We start from the raw sequence: 23058 nt of genomic DNA, 5'->3' as shown, positions 1-23058 counted from the left end.
CATGTTGTGAAAGTTGAAAGATAGGTCAACAGTTTCGGAATTGAAGAGACCGTTCAGAATAAAGTACGCTATGCCAAGTGACTAACAAAGAATTTAGAATATGTGTATCGATTGAAAATAAAATCGTCCACCACGACGGACGAATGTATCAAAAAGGTTAAGAAAACAACGTATGCTTCTTTGAAAACAGTGATATGTATCAGTTGTAGGTTAAACATAATATCGACTACGCAACAGTTTGGTAATGAATATGTTGTTAGAGGAGTTACGAACGTGCTTTCTCAGATCTGACGAACAGCTTACCCATCGAGTTACAAAGATAAATAGACATTAATGTGGAAGATGAAATAATCTGTAGCTCTGTGCCGCGCGGGACTAGCCGAGCGGTCTGAGGAGCAGCAGTCATGGACTGTGCGGCTGGTCCCAGCGTAGGTTCCAGTCCTTCCTAGGGTATGGGTGTGTGTGTTTGTCCTTAGGATAATTTAGGTTAAGTATTGTGTAAGCTTAGGGACTGATGACCTTAGCAGTTAAGTCCCATAAGATTTCACACACATTTTGTGTAGCTCTGTTTTTCTTAAGCACTCGGCATTATTAAAAATTAAATTCATTTTAACTGCAAGAAAAACAACTGGCTTGAGTTCTTTAAATAATATAATCTGTTTTCTGATTATTATCTGCACAGCTACTAACTCACCAATTTCATTGCCACAGAAAATAATATGATTTAAAAGAAATCCCATAAAATTTGTCCTACAGTATCCTCTATCTGAATTTAACATTTTTTATGTAAAATTGAATGTATACAATACGAAGACGAATGTAGAAATGACAGTAAATTGGAAACAATTATAATCTTATTAGTCTCATAGAAGAACAAATTTTGAGATAGAGAGCAGCAAATAAAATACATAGCATTCATTTCTCGGTGAAAAATTGTAGTTTTGTGATGGTAATGCAAGTATCTAGGGTATGTTTCCGAAAGACAAATGGGATTAATCACAGCAGGAGAGTGTTATAAACTAATAAACACTCGTGTCAAACATTCTGGAATATTTTGTAAGTTCACAGTTTCTTCTATCGGCCTGTCTGCTGAGGCAGTACTTGATACCTAACCACATCCGTCACAATCAATCACCTTCCTTTGCGTCTGATATACTCCATCTCACTATCGCTTATCATTACGGAGCACCACGTGGTCTTGTGCGCTCCGTCTCGGTCAGTTTTTGCCTCTGGGATAAGAGTGTAGGGAGTGGTCCTCAGACTCCCGGACTGCAAATCACTTTAGTGTAACAGTGATGGCTATTGTGGTTTTTCAAGCGTCCTCAGTGACGAGAAGGCTAGACTTATCGACAGCCTTCCTCCTGTGACGGCGGACGCTGAAGAAGGCGCCAACGGCAGCTATGGTGCAGCAGGTGACCACCACGGCCACCACGGCGATGGTGACTGTGTTGGTGCCGGTTGCAGCTGGAGGGTGGCCGCGGTGTGGCGCGCGGACTGCAGGTGGCGTGGTGCTGTTTTGGGGCGCGCAGTCCAGCCCCGAGACCACGTGCACCACATGCCGCTCCCGCACAGCTCGCGGGCCATCGCAAGTCAGCTGCTGGTCCAGGGAGTCGTGCGTCCGCAGTAGCTGCAAGGTACCAGCAAACTCTTAGCTAAATATCTGGTTGTACGACACACATTGAGCGGATGCTGGAAGACAGTAGGAACGTATCTGTTACACGTGGTGAACACTCTCTTACAGTGTCGTCGATCCGGCCGGAGGGGGGGGGGGCAGTGAGGATGGGGGCATATCTCGGATGAAGTTGAAGATAAGTGATACTGCCGCACCTGATTATGCGAGCTAATGAAACTTCCTGACAGATCAGAACCGTGTGCCTGACCGAGACTCGAACTCGATCTCGGAATCTTAACCCTTCGCTGGCAAGTGGTAGAACACTTGCTCGCGAAAAGCAAAGGTCCCAAGTTCGAGTCTCGGTCCGGTACATAGTTCTGATCTGCCAGGTAGTTTCTTATCAGCGCACACTCCACTGCAGAAAGAAAATTTTATTCTGTATACATCCGAATGTTCGCTGTGTATATCAACGTGGATGAGGCGAGTTTGCAGGGCCTATGCGGTCAAATATTTATCTCAACCTCTGGACCAACCAAGATAGCAATCTGAAATTTTTTCAGGAAAGTTAACCTTTCTATTTCTGTCGACTGAAGCAAAATTAACAAAGAAGATACAAAAGAACCATATATTTTTTAAATTATGCCATTTTTATACTGAATATTTCTTCATCCAACCCACTAAGTTCACACTTATTCAATTCAATACAATGATTGTGCTTTAGTAGGTAGAGTATGTGATAGTAAAACAGGTCACAAAGTTTTACGTAGCTATCACAAGTAGTTTTCGATGCAGAGGTACATAAAATATAAAAAACATGCTTGAGAAAATCAGGTTTAAAGTTTAAAATGATAAATATTCACTCATATACTTAAATTAAGGCTCAAAGGCACCCTGCATCATGGTTAGCATCATCATCTTTGTCATCCACCATGTGTAAAATATTTTTCCTTTTGGTTCAACTTGCTTCTTTCGTCCTTTATTCGACTGCACGCTGTGCACATTACAAATCTTGACGTTTATAATAACTTCAACCACTTTACAGTATTATAGCCGGGGGTTATGTTAAGTTGTTCTAGAACTCTATACCTCCATGTTTACGTCATTAAATATTAATACAGGTTCACTAACTGCCAGTTTCACTGCACGTAACCCCAAAGTAGGAATGGTCTTATCCGAAAAGGGCAATCACAGAAGTAGGTACGTGTAACAGAAGGAATACTTCAATTAATCAGTGAAGCAGTGAAGTACAAAAATTTCCATGGAAATTCAGGAACACAGAAATACAAGTTACTCAGGAATGAAATAGATAGAAAGTGCAAGAAGCTAAGGTGAAATGGCTACACGAAAAACGTGAAAAATTAAAAAAGGCTACCCGAAGCGTATATAAAAGTCAAAACAACCTTCGGTAAAATTAAAAGGGACGGTGGTAACATTAGTAACGCAATGGGAATTCCACAGGTAAATGCAAAGCAGAGAGCAGATAGTACACTGAGACACTGAGGCCCTAAGGCCCTTTATGAAGGGGGAGGGGGGATTTGCCTGATGACGTGATAGAATAAGAAACAGGAGTCCCTACGAAAGAGACAGGGGATACGGTATTAGAATGAGAATGTAATAGAGCTGTGGAAGACTTAAAATGAAATAAGACAGTTGGAATAGAAAACATTGCATTAGAAATTCAAAAATCACTGGGGATAGTGGTAACAAGAGGATTATCCACTTTGCTGCGTAGAATGTATGTGACTGGTGGAAAAACATCATCCACACATTTTCTGATTATTTCAAGAGCCGACAAGTGCGAGAACTGTCGCACAGTCAGCTTAACTGCTCTTGCATCCAAGTTTCTGATAAGAATGTACAGAAGAATGAAAAAGGAAATTGAGGATGTGTTGGATGTTAGACGTCGAGCAGCTTAGTTTTAGGACAGGTAAAGTCATCAGAGGTGTTGTTCTGATGTTTAGATTGATAACGGAAGCAAGACTGAAGAAAAATCATGTCACATTCACAGGGTTTGTCGACCTGGAAAAAGCGTTGGACAATGTAAAATGGTGCAAGACGCTAGTAATCTTGAGGATAAAGCAGTAAGCCATAGGGATAAACGAATAATATAGGTTACCGGGTGATCAAAAAGTCAGTATAAATTGGAAAACCGAATAAATCACGGAATAATGTAGCTAGGGAGGTACAAATTGACACACATGCTTGGAATGAATGGGGTTTTATTATAACCAAAAAATACAAAAGTTCAAAATATGTCCGACAGATGGCGCTTCATCTGATTAGAATAACAGTAATTAGCATAACAAAGTAAGACAAAGGAAAGACGATGTTCTGTACAGGAAATGCTCAATATGTCTACCATCATTCCTCAACAATAGCTGTAGTCGTGGAATAATGTTTTGAACAGCACTCTAAGGCATGTCTGGAGTTATGGTGAGTCATTGGCGTCGGATGTTGTCTTTCAGCATCCCTAGAGATGTCGGTCGATCACAATACACTTCAGACTTCAGGTAATCCCAAAGCCAATAATCGCACGGACTGAGGTCTGGGGAACTGGGAGGCCAAGCATGAAAGTGGCGGCTGAGCAGACGATCCTCACCAAACGACGCGCGCAAGAGATCTTTCACGCGTCTAGCAAAATGGGGTGGAGCGCCATCCTGCATAAACATCGTACGTTCCAGCAGGCGTTTATCAGCCAGGCTGGAGATGATGCGATTCTGTAACATATCGGCGTACCTCTCAACCGTCACGGTAGCAGTTACAAAACCAGGCCCGATAACGGTAGATGTGGAAAATCCAACCCATACCGTGACTTTCTCATCGTGCAATGGAGTTTCCACGACAGTTCTAGGATTTTCGGTAGCCCAAATTCTGCAGTTGTGGGCGTTGACAGACCCTCGGAGCGTGAAATGAGCTTCCTCGGTCCACAACACGTTACTCAACCAATCGTCATCTTCCGCCATCTTTTGATACACCCACACCGCAAATGCCCTCCACTTCACTAAATCGCCTCAGTCCCAACCAAACAGTAGTGTATGGAATGCCGGTGCGACGTGCGACTGCACGAGCGCTGACTTCTCCGTCCATAGACGAACCCGCTACAGTCTACATTTCTTCCTGATCTGTCTCAGCAGCATTACACCTTGTGCTCGGTCGGCCACTACGGGTTCTATCGTCTAAACAACCCGTGGCTTCGAACTTCGGAATAATTCTCGCCACAGCTGCATTTGTCAAAGGACCTTTACCCGTTCGAATCCCCTTCCTATGGCGACAGGATCGTAACGGTCAACTAGCACATTCCCCATTCTGATAATACAGCTTCACTAAACGCGCCTTTTCAAGTAAACGTCAACATGCTGCGACTGCTGGCGCATCTGATTCTCTCTCTCATTACAGCTCCTTTTATACACGATTATCATGCGCAGTCACTGACGATTTGCTGTCCATTGCCATCTGTCGGACATTTTGTGAACTTTGTTTTTTTTTTTTTTGGTTCTAATAAAACTCCATGTCATTCCAAGCGTGTGTGTCAATTTTTACCTCTCTATCTACATTATTCCGTGGTTTATTAAGTTTTCAAATTTATACTGACTTTTTGATCACCCGGTATGTACAAGAGCCAAGAAGAAATAATTTTAGAACGCCACAGGTAGACCGCGAACGGCCACACAAATTTGGCGCAAAGTAACGGCACTGCCTGGCACCCGAACGGTCCAAGAGCGCTAACTATCTGAAATTTAGCTTCAGGTGTTATCCAAGGTTGAATGATCGCTGCAGTATGCTGCTGGAAATTGGCCAAAGAAAAATTTGTCAAGAATCGGCCACGTACGCGGCCGTTTCCTTTTTTCAACCCATTGTAGAGGGTGTAGGTCAGGATCACTGCGTAATGTTAATGCTAGCTTACTGCTTACGGATGTGGCACCAGTTATGTTTTCATTTAGTTGCCGTAGATATAACCTAACTGCGCTTGGTCTGAAGTCAGTGTATTGTAATCGCCAGTAACACAAGTCGACGTATTATTTCGACAGAATACATCTTCAGTTATAGTAAAGCATTAGCCATCTATTTCTTTGATCAGTATATCACTTCAGGGTAATATTAAGTAAGCACGTCTATAATGTCGAAGGTGGGTAACGTGGCCATTTAGTTTTATTGTGCTGGAGACTGCTACAGCCTAGTGGTGAACATTTGATACTATTTTTTGGTTTTGTCAGTGAACTTCACGACTGTAGTTGCGCGCGCTCCTCTACAGTGAAACTTTTAGGGTTTTTTTCTACGTCTGATGTAATGCCAGTGAGAAATTCATTTGCATGTATATTAGAAACGTATGCATTATGTCAGTTAATTGCTTAAGTTCCGACAAAACGTTACGTTTTAGCCTTCGAAACCACGTGTTTACGAGTTGTCTTATTTTAATTTCTTATTCAGACAACATTTAGCATAATGGAGCCCAGTCGGGCATAGTGGCCAGTTTCCTTATTGTATTTTGTTGCATAGTTTGAACACAAAGTAAGACCCAAAAAGGCAAGAGCATTTCATAAAATACACAAACCAAGACATCATTGTATTAACAAATTGTTGAAAAGCAATGTCCTGTTATTACGGATGTACGCTAAGGTGCCTTAAAATGCTTAAGGAAATCAGTGCAACAATAATGTGGCTCTGTAACAAAAGAAAAAAAAAGAGAGACGCTACAGATGACAAGAAAATTCTTGCGAACTTCAGAGGCATATTCAACCAAGAGCGAGAGGAAAAGCTCCTTTAACATTTTTTTGACAGGGAACTAAATCATTGTGACATTTCAGCTTGCTGAGCCGACTGATGTATTACACTCATTCAACAAAGAGGAAAAGATAGGACGAGGTTTGTGAGGACAGTCTGGGAAGAAAAATCCAAACATAAGCATTAAACAAACAGATTCAGTCTTACGGAATTGTTAAGGCTTTCGTGGTCACTTGTTGACAAACTGCCTATTGGCTTCTGTCTCAGGTTCTTCGGCCGACGTTCATCTAATGATTTTACTGACCTTTCGCTAGCACGAGTGGCTGGCATTGCCAAAGCTTCACCGTCCATTACTGGTGGTGAACTGGAGCCGAGCTCGCGGCCGCAGACTATATGTACCTGGCGTGCCAACGTCCGTGGGCGTCTCCGCGGTCATTTCCGGTGCGGTTCTCCTCTTGCTACCTGCGACGGCCGTTCGCTGCAGTACGGGAAGCAAGGATCCCTTTACCTTAATGCTTTCCTTTTTCTTCTTGAAGCTGTTCGCGTGTTTTTGTATTTCTACAGCTTCTCTGAACGAGCGCGTGTGATAGTGCTTCTCTACAGCCAGAGCTTCCGTGTCGGCGTGTTTTATTACGTGGTCGGTTTCACACAGTGCGTGCTCTGCCACGGACGATTTCTCCACCTGCCCCAACCTGCAATGTCACTTATGTTCTTTGATCCTGGAGTTGATTGATCGTCCAGTCATTCCGCGGAAAAGTTTATGTCGAAATAACGGATGTTGACTGAAATTATATTTTTATTGTATCGGTCTACCTTGCTATATGCGTTTGGATGTTTACTTCATCACCAACTTTGGAATATACAGTGGGCTGTAAGAGTGGTATATTGTGTTTTATCTTTGAATTTAACTGCTAGTACCTCAACTGAATTTAACAAATGCGTGCCTCCCATGAACGAAATGTAATATGAGCATGTCTGATTGACTATGAGCGAGCGGGATATTTGTCAAATAAAGGAGAGCTCTCGGGGTAGTTTTAGCAAAGTTAATGTATATTTTATTTAGTAACATATTAACTGAAGTGGTTTTCCTTGATAAATCATTAATGTGCAAGTCACATAAGTTGCGTCCGTTGCAAGTTGCTTTCTGTGAGGGTTAGTATTATTATTGTGCCATGCTATCTAATTGTAATCAGCTTTGTCTTGTTTAGTGCTGGACTAAGTTGAGCTGCACCTTGGACAACGCTTTGAATCTGTTCAAATTGGTTCATGTCGAGCCCACGCTTGAGACCCACAGCCATGCCGAGAGCCATTCTTGTTCTAAAAGTTTTTGTAACCTGTAAGATTAAAAAATTCTTCTTAATTTTTTCGTAAAGAAACAAAAATAACAACTTTCAATAAAAACTACTTTTGGTCTCATTTGGTCAAGAATTTTTGTTTCTCGGAAATCTTTGACTTTAGCAGAGAATACCTAACATAACGTAAAACGTGAAACATAACGTGAAGTATAAAAACTAAGTTATTGCGGTATTCTTGGAAAATAAACGTGTAGTATCACTGCAACCTATTGTCAGTTGGCCCTGCCCACGCCGCAATCCCTCCGAATACTATTGGCATACTGTTTTGAGAGAGATTTAGTTCTCTTTTTCAAAAAATATTTATTTATTTTATTTTATTTTCTTTTTTTCTTTTTTTTGTCATCAGTCTTCTGACTGGTTTGATGCGACCCGCCATTAAATCCTCTCCTGTGGTAACCTCTTCATCTCAGAGTAGCACTTGCAACCTACGTCCTCAACTATTTTCTGGATGTATTCCAATCTCCGCCTTCCTCTACAGCTATTGCCCGCTACGGCTCCCTCTAGTACCATGGAAGTCATTTCCTCATGTTTTAACAGATGACCTATTATCCTGTCCCTTCTCCTTATCAGTGTTTTCAACATATTCCTTTCTTCTCCGATTCCTTACCTTATCAGTCCATCTAATTTTCAACATCCTCTGCAGCACCAAATCTCAAATGCTTCGATTCTGTTCTGTTCCGGTTTTCACACAGTCCATGTTTCACTACCATACAATGCTGTACTCCAGACGTACATTCTCAAAAATTTCTTCCTCAAATTAAGGTCGATATTTGATATTAGTATACTCCTCTTGGCCAGGAATGCGGTTTTTGCCATTGCTAGTCCACTTTTGATGTCCTCCTGCCTAGGTAGCAGAATTCCTTAACTTCATCTACTTCGTGACCATCAATCCTGATATTAAGCTTCTCGCTGTTCTGATTTCTACTACTTTTCGTTACCTTCGTCTGCCTTCAATTTACTCCCAATCCATACTCTATACTCATTAGACTGATCACTCCGTTCAGCAGATTATGCAATTCTTCTTCACCTTCACTCAACTACCCAATTTCAATTTTTTTGAAATCTTTTTAAAATCACGTGTTTTATTGCATCAGGTATCCGAAGGAAACATCCGATTTAAAATAATGAGTATACGCTGTCAAAGGACGTCATGAAATAGATCGAGGGAATGAAGAAAGAGAGGTAAAGTTGTTGGCTCACCTCTGCCAGTGGAGAAAGAGTGCAGTCACACTGCCAAGGGTTGTCGTGCAGCCGCAAAGTGTCGAGATGAGATAGTTGACCGATGGCCGCCACCACGTCCACTGGGAGAACCCTCATATCATTAAAAGAGGCGTCCAGTTCCACCATTGAGGAGCAGGAGCTGATCAGAGGAGCCGGCAGTGTGGTGAGATGGTTCGTACCGACGCGCAAGACGGCTTGTTGCCCGCAGCCGGCCAGTAGGTCGTCGGGCAGAGTGGACAGGTAGTTGGAGGTGAGCTCCAGTCTTCTCAGATGAGGAACTTTCTTGAACAGGCCGCGCGGCAAACTGTACAGCATGTTGCCTGATAGCACCACTACCTGAGAAAGGCAATGAAAATTCAATGTAATTCTCTGTATTGAGTTAGTGTTCAAATGGTTCAAATGGCTCTGAGCACTATGGGACTCAACATCTGAGGTCATAAGTCCCCTAGAACTTAGAACTACTTAAACCTAACTAACCTAAGGACATCACACACAGCCATGCCCGAAACAGGATTCGAACCTGCGACCGTAGCGGTCACGCGGTTCCAAACTGAAGCGCCTAGAACTGCACGGCCACACCGGCCGGCTGAGTTCGTGTTAATACTGCTGCAAGACAAACATGAGAAACCCGTTTGGGTATGTGTGAAGGTGGGATTAGCGAATAGTGAAGAATACCTTTAGCTACACAATACGGGGAATTTTTTCTGTTGCACATTGCACATGATGGAGCTACATAAACGAAACACGGATCCAACCGGACAGAAATTTACACAACTTCAACAGCAATGTAATGACCAGAAAATTTACCTTCCAATTACGGTAATACTAATTAGGGAAATAACTACAGATTTTAAGAACGGAGTGACGGTCAATACCTATCATTAAGGACATGATTCAACAGTGTCACGAGACAGACAAACCCCTCTGAAACACTTTTCCAGCAAAACAAAATGACAGCTTAAAATTTTATTCATAATGTTTATTTACACTGGAGAGTTCGGACCCAATGAATGAGTCAGTTTCGTAGGCAAATTTTCTCTCTCTCTCTGTGGGAGATTTTTGGCTGCATAGTAACAGTGGCGACCAAGAGGCAGAGAGATGTAGCGAGTTCCCCTACTATGCCCACCCTGTCTCAACATCATATTGAGCGCTTCTTAGCCGTTTATCGGCAGACAAGGCATTGCAAATTTCTACAGGGTGATCGGAAACAGTCTGAAAAGCTTATAATATTGTTGCAGGGAACTTTTTGCTGAGAAATAATAGTTCAGCAAAATTCGATATATTTCGCCTTTTTCGAATTAATTAGCATTGAACATAGGTCTTCGCGCGCACAAATTCAAGATGCTCGTCGAAGACGGTGTTTCCAAAAGTGTTCTTTTTGATTTTCTAAAACCGAGCAAGGCAGCGATACAAAAATTGGACATGAGACGGACCGTAAGGATCGAACGCTAGCCAGATGCTGAGCCGTCTCGTGCGCTACCATCTACTCTATGAGAATAACTGATATTAATTGTGTCTGGTAGGCCTCTTGAATTCGTGAGCGCAACGGCCTGATTGGCTAAATTCAATGCTAATTAACTCGGAAAATGCTCAACGTATCGAGATTTTTCTTAACAATTTCGTCTCACCACAACCTACCTTGCAACACCCTTACAAGCTTTTCAAATTGTTACTGGACACCTGTATAGTTTTGCGATGCCTTGAGTGCCTATACACGGCAAAAGAACCGAATTTAAATATTGTTAGAATATAATAATTCGTCCATAGAACAGTGTAGAATAATGCAGATTTAAGAAATATTAAGCTGAAGATAAAATGAATAAGCACTTTCCACAAACATAGATGTTTTTAGTAATTTTTAGAGGCGGCAGGGAAAAAGATAAGAAGACTAAATTTGGAGGACATGCAGGTACGTATTTTGACATAAATTTTTAATGTAGAGCGTTTGGTGGAATTTTCTTTAATACTTCTCTACATTTTACAATAAATGTAAATGTTGACCTAAAAGCCAGTAAAACGCAGTAGATTATCATGTATCTAGACATAAGAGAAGGGAGAAAATAAAGAACTGTATCCAACATTTTAATTAATTATGATGTACCAAATTACAGTGTTAATCGAATTTTCAAAAATACATGAATAATACCGGGGGTACTTCGGAGGCTAAGTCCTAATCAAGGTTCCATGGCAAAAATCATAGCGATCATAATTAACGAGATACGTATGTAAAATAAAATGAAATGTTATTCTAACACATACTTATGACAGAAAAAAATAGGAGCCCTATGAATACAACAGAAGTCTCAAAAATCTTTAAGATACCTCGTTTATAGAACGGGCAAAAGTGAACTTCTGCGTGAACTGCAATATTTGAAAAGCCACTTTCGGTTGAGTCTAATATGTGTGCTGCCTGCCGTGTCAGAAATGAGCGCGGCGAACAGAGTATACAAATTTACCACCTAAAGGCGAGTAACAAACGTTACCTTACATCTTTATTTTCGAAACAGTAATTTACGTAAACTGAAATATTAGGTCGATTTAGGCTCTGAACTGTGCCTATTACCGATCAGTGGATTACAGGTTGATATGATTTACAAAAATATGTGTGCAACTGAAACTAAAGATTTAATACTGAACTTTACAATTTAATACAGTGGACCTTATAATTTGCCGCCATTATGTCTTTATTCCAAGTAGCGTAGCGAGTATGTCTTTTTCGGTACAGGAGAGCTGAAACGAGGGCAGGTAGAATGTAGGTCACCATCATCAGGATTTAGTTTACTTCCTGGATATTCATCAAAGTAATCTACAAGCCCTTGAAATGGTAGGTAAAAATCTCTCTCACACACACTCGCCACGTTACTAAGTATTCCAGCAGGTATTAGCCACTTCGAGGTACCATCACTACTTGCTTAAGTGCAGTTCTACGGTCTGCTGAAGACAACTACGGGCCCTGCTAGTGCCCGACAGACCTGATCGAAATGCTTCAAGAAGACCTCGTTGTAGAGAGGTTTCTTCAGCCAGATATATTAACTTGTGACATCACACGACAGTGAGGTTACTTTGTGTGTTTCAGAGAGAGAGAGAGAGAACAATCTATCCCAAATGAAGATGGTAAAAGGACTCCAGTAGACTCCATTCAGTCGTTTACAAACAACATATCATGAGAAATTCCAGAAATCGTGTTACTGATAATAATTACTTCGATCTGGTCGTAATATGTATTGATGGATGTGACGTAATTTGGTAGTAAACATCATGTATTTAGACAATGTGTGAAAATAAACAATACATGGAACATCAGTCTTGGTAATTAGTATAATGCTTACACGAATATTATATTAAACGTTGCACAACGTTTTACAGTCAGCTTCAAGTGCAGAAATAAATATCAGTATCTTTAGATCGGTGCAGTAGAATTACATGTAGTTTCATTAAACATAATGTAATGTGATATCCTCTTGACACGTTATAGGACGTAATATCGCTGATAACTGAAGAATGCTATATGAACATTAAAGTAATTAACAGTGCAAGATTAAATGTGAACTTGATAGTCATGATAACCACTTAAATATATAAAGGTTTGTTCAGTAGCTTATTTTTCTTCAAAATGATTAACTGTCTGTTACTGAATGCCGTGTTTTAAAGAAATGGTGTCGAACAAATAAGTTTACAATCGGCCTGTATATGATGTGATTACGTATATTACGTGGCTGGTAATTTACAGCTTTGTAAAAAGCCTAATAGCTTACATAAAAATGGGTATATTAATCTTTGACATCACTCATCTTACTGATGACATATATCTAAATCTGATAACAAAAGTAAACTACTGTTTCTACTACACTACACATGCAGCCTGTTGTTAGCTATAAAAATGATATCTATGGTAGAAACAGTTACCTAGAAGGGGCTATATTCAGTCTGGATTCAACATTTACTTTGCCAACTGTCAGAAAATTTAGAGCAAAGGATCACACGTCCATACTCTGGTACAGAAAACGTCACCTACGCACCCCTATGTGTAAACAATCACGGGCTGGATATGATGTTCTGTGGTGAATTACTTACAGTGAATGTTTTCTCAAAACTTACGAACTTTATTAGCGATCATAAAATCTTTTAAGCAGAGATGTTCTTTAACTAATTCGGCGTATAACAGTCACGTCACAGGTAAGGGGCATTTGCACATAGTGTGTGCTAAACTAAGGTTTCTGTGTCTGTGAAAAATTGTTTCTGCCCTACAATCATAAACAAATAAAGCGATACTTAGAAGCTGTCAGTGTTTCCAATAAGGCTTTCTTTGAGTGACCATAATTACTACTTTAGTAATTTCCTGTTTTCACTATCACTATTTCATTACTAATAAACTGTCAATTTGTCATTTGTGTTGTTAAATAGTGTATTATGTGAATTTGCTGAGCTAGAGTTAGTACAATGTCTACCAAAAATTTACGCCATGCTATGATATTATATGGCTGTACTTCGTGATCTCCAGTAGCTTTATTTGTTGATATTTGCCCTAAATTTAAATAAATACAAAACAATTTTTGTGAGCCGTTGAGGATGCTTAACAAAATATTCTCAGATCGGGTATCAATAGTCGTAAATCGACATTTCACCGGGTGTGAGGTACTGAATGAGCAATGTTCGAGTGAAATGTGTGTGTAGACTGCTAATGGCTGTTGACAAACGACTACTTACCACATCGACGTTTGTGAGACCAAACCTTGAAAACCATAAATAATCTCCTCTCTTGTCCGGAGGTTGGGGATTAACACCGATTACTGTTCACGACTGACTGTCTAAGATCGAAAAGTTGCAGAGATGTATATAATGTATTATGCAGCAGGATATCCTGCTCAGGAAGCCAAACGAATTTAATGGAACACCCAGCAACAGAACTAGACGATGACTTTTTTCGAAACCCCGCAATTTTCTTCCACTCCGAAACAGAAGGCCTCCCTCGGGCTCGATAGTGCTAACAGCTCGGTGTCGGCACATGCGGTAGAAAGGCCAGAACTCAGAACTTCATGTGACGCATAAAGCAGGTTAAGGATTTCAAATTGGCATCCTATTTCACCACAATAGTGCCCAACGCCACCGTGAATGTGTCACATGACAGGAACAGCCCATCTTAACCACAGTTCACACCTTCCTTTGACGCATCTGCGATGGAAATCATAACCGCGACGCCCAGCATTGAAATCACGCCATTTTCCTATGAGTGGCTGAGGAAAACATTGCAAGCACACCGCCGCTCAGAACCAGAACGAAATGGCTTCAGGGGGTGGCATACAGTTCATCAACGAAACCACCCCGTTCCTTGGAACATTGATAAAATGCCGTATGGCTAGGGCCTCCCGTCGGGTGACCGTTCGCCTGGTGCAAGTATTTCGAGTTGACGCCACTTCAGCGACTTACGTTTCGATGGGGATGAAAGGATGATAAGGACAACACAACACAAAGGCCCTGAGCGGAGAAAATCTCCGACCCAGCCGGGAATCGAATCCGGGACGTTAGGTATGACATTCCGTCGCGCTGACCTCTCAGCTACCAGGAGCGAACGGAACGTTGATAAGCCCACAACATTTGGAACTGTTTACACCTCTTCGGAGATTCAACCCTCCTCAACGGACATCACGGGGCAGCAGCTCTCCGCTTTGGAGTGCTGTGCAATCGCAATTATTGCGCTGGCGTATAGGGCGGAACTACTAGGGACTGACGAAAAATATTCAATGAAATTTTAAGGTGATCTGAAGCAGCAATTGTTCCTTATGCTGCTTCACTGCGTCTGTTACATGACCTCCTGTGGTGTGATCACAGAGGGTGCAATATTAACACATATGTGAATAAAACGGCAAAGAGTCTGAGACTATCTAGTTCGGAAAACCCCTGGCGCCATCCATCCACATTTGTTGAATATTTTTAAAATGTGCCTTCAAGAGAAATCCTGGGAAGTAGCTCAAGATGCCAGCAGGTAGACAACCACATGACACGCCTCTGAGGCTAATAGCCTGCTTGCGGTCACTTAGGAGTATTTTTCAGGTTTCCTCTGTAAAGATGCACTTTTAAAATTCTTAATAAACGTGGGCGGATGCCAATGACGGTCTTGCCGAAAGGGGGTTGTAAGAGGGGGGGGGGTGGTCACTGGGGTACATTTCGCCGTTTTATTCACCGCTGTACGATCACATCACAGGAGGGCATGAAACTGGTGCAACGAAAAATCATAACCATATTTTGCTGTTACGTATCACTTTCACATTTCGTTGAATGGTTTTGAGCGGTCCCTAGCGGGTCCACCAACTATAGCAATGCAAAAACTGCGATCCAACTGCGATCCAAATGGTTAAGTTCACAATCAATGTGTCTGTGGTCCCAAGATGGGCAGCGAGAAGGGTTGAATCGCCAGGAGGTGTCAACAGTGTGAAGGACGTCGTTCTTTTGCTCATCCCACTGCGTACTGTCGTTTTCGATAACAAAATGTGTGGAAATCAACGTCCCATTGTTAAGGGTGGTTTCACTGACGCCCTTAATCCCACCATGAGTCCTTTAGACTCTGTAGATTATTGCCGAGGTAACTAATGAGAAAACCGTGTGATTTCTACGCTGGGCGTCGTGGTTCTGACCTCCACGGCAGAGGTGTCAAAAGAAGGTGTGAAACTTGGGTAAGATGGGTTGTGACGACCTTCCTAATGTGTGACGCGTCCACGGCGGCGTTGGGTAGAATTATGGAGACATTTTGTGCCAATGTGACATCTCTAGCATATTTTACACGTAACACGTTCTGAGCTCTATTCTGTTTCCTGCACACCTCGCTACTTGAAGCGTCACCGAGCCCGAGTGTGCCGTCGCAGAGCGACACGCCGTTGCACCATTGCAGAGGGAAGCTGAAGGCATCATTATCACAAATTTCAAACATGCGATGGAGTGGCGAACAATCGGGCAGTTTCGAAATAGTGATCCTTTAATTCTGTCACGCATTGTATGTATAAGTTAACATTACCTGTATTCTACTTGTAAGGAAAAATTACGCATGGCATCTCAGTGTTGGTGCACTTTTAAAATTCCCGGTTGCCAAAGAGGGTCTTGCGTTATTCCTCGGTTGCGAGTTGGGGGAACGTCTACCAGCACATGTCGGAGTTACACAGCGATAGGATATGGAGACAGCGATATTGCTGCTCGTGTTGGTCGAGATCGCAAGACTGTAATTCGATTATGGGATCTATGGGTGCAGGAGTGCTGAGCCGTGGTAAAAATTGCTGTTTTGAAGAGCGCGCCGCAGCGCGTAGGGTGAAACAGTCGCCCTCCGTTTCAAGCGGTGGCGCCGCTGTGGCAATCGCAGCTTTGGTGTCTCCCTCTAGTGGGAAAGGGAGAAGGTTGCCTGTTCACGTGCATTTAAGGGGCGCTAAGAGCTGGCCAGCAGGGAGTCTGCGGTCAGTCTGGGTCAGTCTCTCGGAGAAGGTTGCCTGTTCACGTGCATTTAAGGGGCGCTATGAGCTCGCCAGCAGGGAGTCTGGGGTCAGTCTGGGTCACTCTCGTCCCCAGCTTGCTAGTCTGTCCCTCGTCCGCAGTTGTGAGGCAGCTAGTGTCTGTCGGTCGTCCGGAGTGCTAGTATTTCGTCCGGATCAACCTTCAATGCCGTCAAAATAAGAGTCTTTGCACTCAGCCAGTAAGAGAACTCTGCGAGTGGTCGCTCGGTCGGGGCTTAGTTCCTGCATCTGACTCTGCGCGTTAGGCCGCCAGTATGCTCGAGTTTGCTCAGGCATTGGTCATTGGTGGTTGTATCCATCGGTAGGTCGGTCGCGCACTGAGACACAAGATGACTTGTCCGGCTTGAGCATCGGCGCATGTGAGGTCGCCACGTGAGTCCGGTGGGCCGCGCCATATAGCAAGGGACTAGTGGCTTCGCGGTCGACACGAGAGCGACAGGAGTCAACCCACGACATCGGTCTGGCCGGTGCGAGCTGCGACGCCGTTAAACGAGAGATCAGCGCGCCTTCCTGAGTCCGTTGAAGCGGCTGGCAGCGGACGGTTCGGGAGAGCGATTTGGGGGTGCTGCGCCAGGTCTTCTCCAAAAATCACAGTTTGTTAGAAGTTAAGTTCAAAAAATGGTTCAAATGGCTCTGAGCACTATGGGACTTAGCACATATGGTCATCAGTCCCCTAGAACTTAGAACTACTTAAACCGAACTAACCTAAGGACATCACACGACACCCAGTCATCACGAGGCAGAGAAAATCCCTGACCCCGCCGGAATCGAACCCGGGAACCCGGGTGCGGGAAGCGAAAACGCTACCCCACGACCACGAGCTGCGGACAGAAGTTAAGTGATTGATGATATGTTCTTTCATTTACTTGTTAAATTCAGCTAGTTTTCTTGGTGAGGTCACCAGCCGTTTTGTTTTGGGGTAGTCCCACAATTCTTCTCTGTTTGCCCACCCGCGGGAAGGTGGTTGTTTATCAATTGGGTGGTCCGTTTTTCCTTTGTCGAGTAGGGGCGAGTTAGAGCAACCTGCGGTTCGGGTTGTTCGGTTATTTGGTGTTAACGAATTTATTGCTTGGAGTGTAACTGCCTAATTCCTGAAATATGTTTTTACCTTGCCTATCATCTTGAGAGGCGGTATCTGTGTACTGTAGAGCACGTTAACTTCCAGAATGAGATTTTCACTCTGCAGCGGAGTGTGCGCTGATATGAAACTTCCTGGCAGATTAAAACTGTGTGCCCGATCGAGACTCGAACCAGGGACCTTTGCCTTTCGCGGGCAAGTGCTCTACCATCTGAGCTACCGAAGCACGACTCACGCCCGGTCTCACAGCTTTACTTCTGCCAGTATCACGTCTCCTACCTTCCAAACCTTGCAGAAGCTCTCCTGCGAACCTTGCAGATCTAGCACTCCTGAAAGAAAGGATATTGCGGAGACATGGCTTAGTCACAGCCTGGGGGATGTTTCCAGAATGAGATTTCCACTCTGCAGCGGAGTTTGCGCTGATATGAAACTTCCTGGCAGAAGGTAGGAGACGAGATACTGGCAGAAGTAAAGCTGTGAGACGGGGCGTTAGTCGTGCTTCGGTAGCTCAGATGGTAGAGCACTTGCCCGCGAAAGGCAAAGGTCCCGAGTTCGAGTCTCGGTCGGGCACACAGTTTTAATCTGCCAGGAAGTTTCATGTTAACTTGTTTGGCCAACCTTGTATAATTTTATATAAGATAGCAATTCATGGGCTTTTATTGAAATGGTCATTTTAGTATATAAAGTTGCCACCCTTTCACCGCAAGACTTCCCTTGGAAGTTAAAAACAAGTTGCACCTTCGATGGCAAAGTTAAAATTCTAATTTTAGTGTTTTGTACCATCTCCACCCTCCTACGGAGTGCATAGTTTGTGTGTTTGAGTGAATTGTTAAAACTTTTAGTTTAAATTAATCTGGTGTGTTCCAGATTTTCACCACTGTAGTCTTTCAGAGGTTGTTGTGAGCGGCCGTAACTATGGCCGTGTCAAAAGGGAGCGGCAAGGTTCTCAGCCCGAAAGCTCATACAGTAAAAAATTTGTTTCTTTCTGCCTCTGAATAAATTGTAACTTGATATTTAGAGGGTGCTTTCTGATTATAACTTTTAAATCTGTTTCTTTTAAAAAAGGCTTTAGGCACCATTAATATGAATAAATTACCATTTGTTAAAAAGGAATTTGCTTATGATTTAATCAGTTACTTCCTGGCAGCTACTTCCATTCTTACATAGTGTGATTAAATGTGTTAATGTTCTTGATGAATCGCTAGTAAAAAAACAAATTCTTACGAATATTTTTTGAAAATAAATCACTGTTCAAGTGCCATACTCAATGCCGCTGGTCCCGAGGGGACAGATGCTATTCGTTCAGCCACGTCGCCTTCTTTCAGTCAGGAATGGAGTCTATTATCAGCAAGCCAGTTATCGACAAGGACAGTGCGCTGAATTCTTTAACACCCTGTCACCCTACTCAGAAACAGTTGTTGCTGGTGTATTTTGACGTGGTAGGCAAAACAAGTGCACCGACAAGAGTGCGAATGTGGACGCACGAGTGATACCATGATTTCTTCATCAGATCTGTCACGATTCATCGTACAGCACCACAATGGACGCTCCGAGGAGAAGGAATGTTCCAAACTGCACCCTCCATCCTCATACAGACCGAGGATCTGGTGCCTCGGTAAGGTACCATTTGACACACAACACGATTACCTCCTGCTCGTACACACAATTTTGAAGTGTTAATATGGTCGATTGGTCGATATCGCCTGTCTTTGAGATACCTATGACATCTTCCAACGAGGTGACTCAAGACTGCACGTTGACCCGTGTACAGTCGAGCCTTGACTCCTCTCGATATGGACAATTACGAGAACTGTCGCATTGCCACTTAAAACCTCATTTATCCAAGTTTCTGACAAGAATAATACACAAAACTGGAACAAAAATTGAGAATATGTTAGATAAGGGTTTGCATTTAGGGCAGGTAAGGGCACCAGAGAGACAATTATGACGTCGCGGTTGATACTGGAAGGAATACTAGAGAAATAGAGACACTTTGACAGGATTTACTGACGTAGAAAAAGCGTTCGTCAAAGTAAAATTTTCAATATGTTTGAAATTCTGAGAAAAGTAGTAGTAAGCTATGGGAAAAGACGGCTAATCATCATAGCACGGAAGCATGAAAAGGACACGCATAGAAACACTGTTCCGTGGGGCGGCAGGATGGGGAGGGGGGGGGGCGAAGGAAAAGACATGTCCATGGAGGTTCTTGGTGCTCAGTTCCTATTTGTGCTAAGATCAACGGGTAAAAAAGGTTTTCGTTTAGCTTGGACTAGCAACCATTTGTATAGCCATTCGAACATTTGTCTTATACAGCTATGAAACTGTATTTTAAGGAGGTTTTGAAAGAAACCTTGGGCCCTGGCAAACTGTGCGGCTCTATTTATTCCTTTTGCGAAAGATTTTAATTGGGCTGAAATTAATACGCATCTTGTGACTTCAATAGTATGTGCACTGTTCCGATTTTACGTGCAACAAGAACCACCCCTCAATAACTCAAAACTGGAGCGATACTAATGATTTAAGAACAGTTTTAACCGTTTGAAAAAATCTTGCATCGTTTGGATTTTCCGAGCACAAAACAATTTTTCTCGGAGGTTTATGAAGCGCCTCACGTCTATGGTTTAATCTCATATGAATCGATTCAAACTAAGCACAAAGAAAGATAAAAGGATAAAGTGAAACAGATTTTTTTTTTCATTCGTAAATTTTTATCCGTTGCCGAGATACGAAATTTAAATTCCGGCGAAATGCAGCAGGTAAAATTCGTTCTTAGTTGAACTAAATGAACGGAAACAGTTTAAACTGGATGAGCTCAGTAAGAAATTCATTCTTGCGACATAATTGAAAACTCTCTCATAAAATCTAGTTTCATTAAGGTTTTACTTGCAAAAAACGCGTTTACTTCCTGTTTTCTTACGCGCGTCATTTCTGTTTCAAACTTATACGAATCGGTTCAAATTGTGAAAGAAGGTAGACAAAAAATAATTAACGGTCCTCATGTTGTTTTGTGAAAACTTTATTCATTGGTTCGAAAGACAATAAACAAACTCCTGTCATAACAGAAAAAGACGAATACGTCCTGGGTAGAGTTAGGGACGTAAAAGGGGGGAAGTATCTCGCAGCTTTGAAGACATTTAAATCAAAACATCTTGACATATTCGTGATTTTTTACGGTTTAACCCTACTTCCCCAGCGGAAAGTTGGCAAACTACAATATATTCACTAGACATAATGAACAACATACAATAACGTATTGGTGAAGAAAATTCATCTAATAGCAAACAATCGTTTTCTGGGAATATAAAAATTCAATGGGTGATTTGTTCCTGGAAGGATGATAAAACTCTTCTTTTTATTATCTGGCACTTGGAGGGGGGGGGGGGTAGATTTACTTCCCAAGGGACCATTTCTTCCCCAAACCTACACTGTCCCATGTGTCGTGGGGAATGTAAGAATAAACAAGCAAATCTATGCGCTTATAGAAAGTGGGATGTTTCTGTAACAGTAAGTGTCCAAGAGTGGTTGTGCATATACAGGGTAGTCCATTGATAGTGACCGGACCAAAATCTCTCGAAATAAGCGTCAAACGATAAAACTGCAAAGAACGAAACTCGTCTACCTTGAAGGGGGAAACCAGATGGCGCTATGGTTTGCGCGCTAGATGGCGCTGCCGTAGGTCAAACGGATATCGACTGCGTTTTTTTTTTTTTTAATAGGAACCCCCATTTTTTATTACATATTTGTGTAGTACGTAAAGAAATATGAATGTTTTAGTTGAACCACTTTTTTCGCTTTGTGATAGATGGCGCTGTAATAGTCACAAACGTATAAGTACGTGGTTAGCTAGAGAAGTTCCTTGTAGTTTTTTCGTTTGACGCTTGTTTCGTGAGATATTTTGCCCGGCCACGATCAGTGGACCACCCTGTATAATAAGTATCCCAGGACAGGGATGCATGCTTTTGTGTCATATTGCACAACATGGGAAGTGTCATGTTGGATGAAATGATGTAAGTGTGATTTTATACAAAATGATATCGTGTACCATGTTACTTAGCGCGAAGCATTATATTATATACCAACATGTAAAATAGCACGAAGATGTCAAAATGTTCTAATTTAAATGTCTTTGAAGTTGCCAGATGCCTAGAAGCTAGTTCATTTCTTTTAAATCCCTAACTCTGGGCAGGTCATATTCGCCTTTCTTGTCGTATGACAGGAGCATTTTTCATTCTGATAAAACACACACAACAAAGAAGAGGGCAAAATAATGCTGGAGGACGCTAACGAAGTGCTCCGAATAAAACGAGTTTAAGACAGAGATGTTGCTTTTCGCTCCTATTGTTCAGTCTATATGATTAAAATTCAAGATAAGAGAACATTAGTACTGAGATTTGTTGATGACACAGCTATCCTCAGTGAAAGTTTATAAGTTTACAGTATGTGTTGAATGAAACGAACAGAGTAAGGAGTGCAGAATATCAAATGAGACTAACTCGGAAAAACAGAAAGGTAATGAGCAGTCGCAGAAACGGGAACAGCGAGAAAATTCACATCAAAGTTGGTGATTACAAAGTGGATGAAATTAAGGAATTCTGATATCTTGGAAGCCAAATAATCCATAATGGACGAAGCAAGGACGACATCAAAAGTAGACTAGTACCGGCAAAGAGAGCATTCCTTCCCGAGAGAAGCCCACTGGTAGTAAACATTAGCTTAACTTTGAGGAAGAAATTTATGACAATGTACGTTTGGAGCGCAGAATTGTATGTTAGTGAAACATGGACTGTGGGAAAACCGTAACAGAAGAGAATCGAAGCATTCGAGATGTGGCACTACAGACGAATGTTAAAAAGTAGGTGGACTGAGAAGGTAAGGAATAAGGAGGTTCTGCACGGAACAGGTGAGAAAAGAAACATTTGGAAAATACTGACAATGAGAATGGACAGGATGACAGGACACCTGTTAAACTATCAGGGAATAACTTCCATGTACTAGAGGGAGCTCTAGAGCTTAAAATCTCTAGAGGAAGACAGAGACTGGAGTACATCAAGCAGATGACTGAGGACGTAGATTGTAAGTGCTACTCTGAGACGAAGAGATTATAGCAGGGGAGACGGGCCGTATTAAACCAGTCAGAAAACTAATGACAAGATAGCATGTTCTCGAGATATCCATTAAAAACTGTTGGTCACTACTCAAGTGTTGCCAAGAGACTGGCATGCCACCATTCAGTAGCCATTAAGCCTGTTGAACTCTGGCACCGAGCTGGAAGAGCATGGAGTCGCCTACCCTCATCTGTTGTACAAACTCAGGTCCCCTCGACGCCCAGACGGGTTAGAGCCTTGCTTGTTGCCAGAGGAGACAAATCTATCTAGTACATTTTGTGCGCTGTGTGCGCCCAAAGCAACTACAAACATAATCACGCATATTTGCTGCTGCGCTGTATATGCATGGTAAGTAAAATTAATTGCTGTTTAAATTTAAAGGCCAGCATCGTAACACAAGAGGGGATCAGGCAAAAGTTCTGCTCTGTAGTAAGAATGTATATGGTATGAAACGATAAAACCTAATACT

At 42.3% G+C, this 23058-nt stretch overlaps 1 protein-coding gene across 1 annotated transcript in view; it reads right to left on the bottom strand.

Moving 5' to 3' along the window:
• Nucleotides 1-633: 633 nt before the first annotated feature.
• Nucleotides 634-23058, bottom strand: part of LOC126263637 (platelet glycoprotein V-like) — a 60749-nt gene continuing 38324 nt past the window's right edge. The window contains exons 3-4 of the mRNA XM_049960732.1: nt 8890-9246; nt 634-1627 (exon numbers count right to left, since the gene is read on the bottom strand). Coding sequence (XP_049816689.1) covers nt 1313-1627; nt 8890-9246 — 672 coding nt within the window. The 3' untranslated portion in view covers nt 634-1312. The remainder of the gene's footprint in view (nt 1628-8889; nt 9247-23058) is intronic.

Source organism: Schistocerca nitens, chromosome 1, assembly GCF_023898315.1.
Source record: "Schistocerca nitens isolate TAMUIC-IGC-003100 chromosome 1, iqSchNite1.1, whole genome shotgun sequence".
Taxonomy (NCBI): Eukaryota; Metazoa; Arthropoda; class Insecta; order Orthoptera; family Acrididae; genus Schistocerca; species Schistocerca nitens.
Note: the sequence above shows the minus strand (reverse complement) of the source record. Positions and strands in the feature narration are given on the sequence as shown.